The 2,509-nt window shown below is 51.2% G+C and overlaps 1 protein-coding gene across 5 annotated transcripts in view; it reads right to left on the bottom strand.

Moving 5' to 3' along the window:
* Nucleotides 1–6: 6 nt before the first annotated feature.
* The window catches only part of LOC103477384 (clathrin heavy chain linker domain-containing protein 1), a 6,062-nt gene continuing 3,559 nt past the window's right edge, over nt 7–2,509 (bottom strand). For all 5 annotated transcript variants that reach the window (XM_008430464.1, XM_017308761.1, XM_008430466.1 and 2 more), the window contains 3 exons: nt 592–791; nt 273–458; nt 7–208 (listed from right to left, as the gene is read on the bottom strand). In XM_008430464.1, the coding sequence (XP_008428686.1) occupies nt 15–208; nt 273–458; nt 592–791 (580 nt within the window). In that variant the 3' untranslated portion in view covers nt 7–14. The remainder of the gene's footprint in view (nt 209–272; nt 459–591; nt 792–2,509) is intronic.

Here is a 2,509-nt window from a genome sequence, read left to right as displayed (position 1 = left end):
CTCCACTTCCTGTCTCACAGGAAGACGTGCTCCATGAGCCATTGCTCTTCTAGGTCCGATGTCCATGGTCCGGGTCCGGGTTCATGCCGGATGGAGTGGATGGCCTGGCTCAGGTCGGCCCGGTCCAGTTCAGCGCACAGCGCCGCCACCTGGTCCCAGACGTCCACTGAGCAGCTGCTGTCCTCCAACATGGCCATCGCCAGCACGTCTGAGGGGACAGGGACGCGTCAGGACGTCTCACATCCAGGCTGGGTCAGAACCGACGCACTCACCTGGACCTCTCTTCAGGAACCCTTCCAGAAGCTCCAGAGCCAGCCGGTACTGGTGGAAGTCCGCCAGCATGGAGGCAAAGGTCCCGCCCACAGACAAGATGGCCGCCTCCCCATTGTCGTCTGCTTTGGTCAGCAGCTGGAGGAGGGTCAGGCTGGGCGCATGGGACAGAACCCACAGGCTCTCCTCTGGACACACACAGGACAGGTTCTGGTTCTGGTCGGACCGGGAAGTCCTCACAAAGACAGAGAGACATGAGACACACAGTTCATGAGAACCTGCAGGTTCTGATTCTGGTCGGACCCAGAGAAACAGGCTGACCTGTGGTGAGCTGCTTCTTCTTGATGACCTCGGCGGCGCCGTGCACCAGGCCTCTTCTGCACATGCTCAGTGCGGTCTTCTGGTGGTGGCTGCAGGCCTGGTAGATGGCGGAGGCCAGAGCCAGGCAGAGGTCGGCCACGCCCCCGGTCCTCTGAGCATGCTCAGTGAGCGCGTCGCCCACAGCCTCAGTGAAGGTCAGCCTGAGGAGGACGCCTCAGTTACACCTGAACCCAATCAGAACCTGATCCAGAACCCGACCAGAACCCAAGTCTCGACCCAAAGCGTGTTCTGATGCCCATAAATGTCTGAGCAGAGGACGTTCCAGTCCAGGTTTGGTCTCTCCTCAGGCTGTGAGTTCGGCCTGATAAACACAGGCCTGATTCCTCCATGCTAGCACCGCTAGCGCTAAGAGCTAGCTCCATTAGCCATTAAGACCTGATCTAAGATATTAGTTTAATTCACACCAAAGCACTTAAACAAGTTGCTAAAACTAATGCAATAATCACTAGTTCCACTAAAACCAAAGCACAACACCAGTACAATATTTAGCAGAAGCTAATGCTAAAGCACTAAGTCCGACCAGACGTGCTACAGCGCACGCCGCCCTCTACAGGCCCAGTTTGTTACTACATGTCTCTGTTTGTCTGAGCTTCAGGAAGTGATTCTTTCCAGAAGACTTTTCACTCATGGTTTCAGATTTATTGTTGAGCTTTGCTAACTCTGATGCTAAATTAGCCTGATTAGCCACAGTAGGCCTCTGTGAGAAGCAGCAGGACATCAGGAGGTCATTAACCGTCTGCAGTGATGCTTTCTGGGTACAGAATAAACATCATCTGCTGCATCGCATCACGGGCTGAAAACAGGAGGAGAGGAAATGAAACTGCTGCGTTATCTTCACCTCCTTCACAAGAAGAGCATGAATATAAGCAGCTAGAATAATTCTCTACAGTTCATAACCAAAACCTCAACACGTTTCAGAATTTATCTGGAGAAATGAAGTGAAGGGAATCTGAGCCTGAAGGTTTCACCTGGTTTACTGTCAGCTGATCAGCACCTGCCAACTGAAATCACCTGGGCTGAAGCAGGAAGCAGCTGAAACATGCAGGGAGTCTGGAGGACCAGTGAGCTGCTCTTAACGCTTCAGCAGAGGAGAACCGACCACTGGAGAAGCTCAGCTGATTAGTGCGGCTGGCACCAGGTGGCTGGACCTCACTTGAACTAGGTCACTTTACAGGAAGAGAATATCAATGCTAAATATTGTTATTGATTTTGTAGTTTTTCCTCTTGTGTCCAGTCAGTAACGCCTTACAGAGCCACTGACGTTCCTCCACTTCCTTCAGTAACCAGTAATCTGACGCGTTGCTGTTTCAAACCCAGCAGTCAGACTACAGCTGCTTATCGAAATCACTTTGCGTCACTTTGTTCTCTTCTAATTTCATTGTTTCTTCTCCTCGTCTTGTCGAGTGACCGACGTCTCTATGCGACAGAACCAACAATGCAGGGAGACGCACTTTGTTGCTGAAACAGGAACTACTTTGAGTTTCTGTCGCCAAGTCCGATTATTACAAGCAGCTTTGGGCTTGTATTTAATTTGAAGTCGTTGGTAAACTGAATGAGTCGCGTTTTGCGGCTTTTTGGGCTCGTTTTTCAACGTGAAGTTTCTCATTTGGGCTTGGAAACAAGCAGAGACTCAGTGAATCCCAGACTTTGTCCGTCATTACGGTGGTTTTAGTCAGACTCTCCCTGTCCATCGTTTCCCGGATGATCCGTCCCGCTGAGTCTCTGTTAAAGTTACTATATTAGCTGAACGACGTGGAGCTTCGCGCTCCAGAAACATCCAGACTAACATGAGCAGCGTAAAAACGTGGAAACAGCCACGAATGAGCGAGTCAGTAAAGCTGTGCGACTAAACGCCACT

The sequence above is a fragment of the Poecilia reticulata genome, linkage group LG15, assembly GCF_000633615.1.
Source record: "Poecilia reticulata strain Guanapo linkage group LG15, Guppy_female_1.0+MT, whole genome shotgun sequence".
Taxonomy (NCBI): Eukaryota; Metazoa; Chordata; class Actinopteri; order Cyprinodontiformes; family Poeciliidae; genus Poecilia; species Poecilia reticulata.
This window is presented reverse-complemented; position numbering and strand designations above follow the sequence as displayed.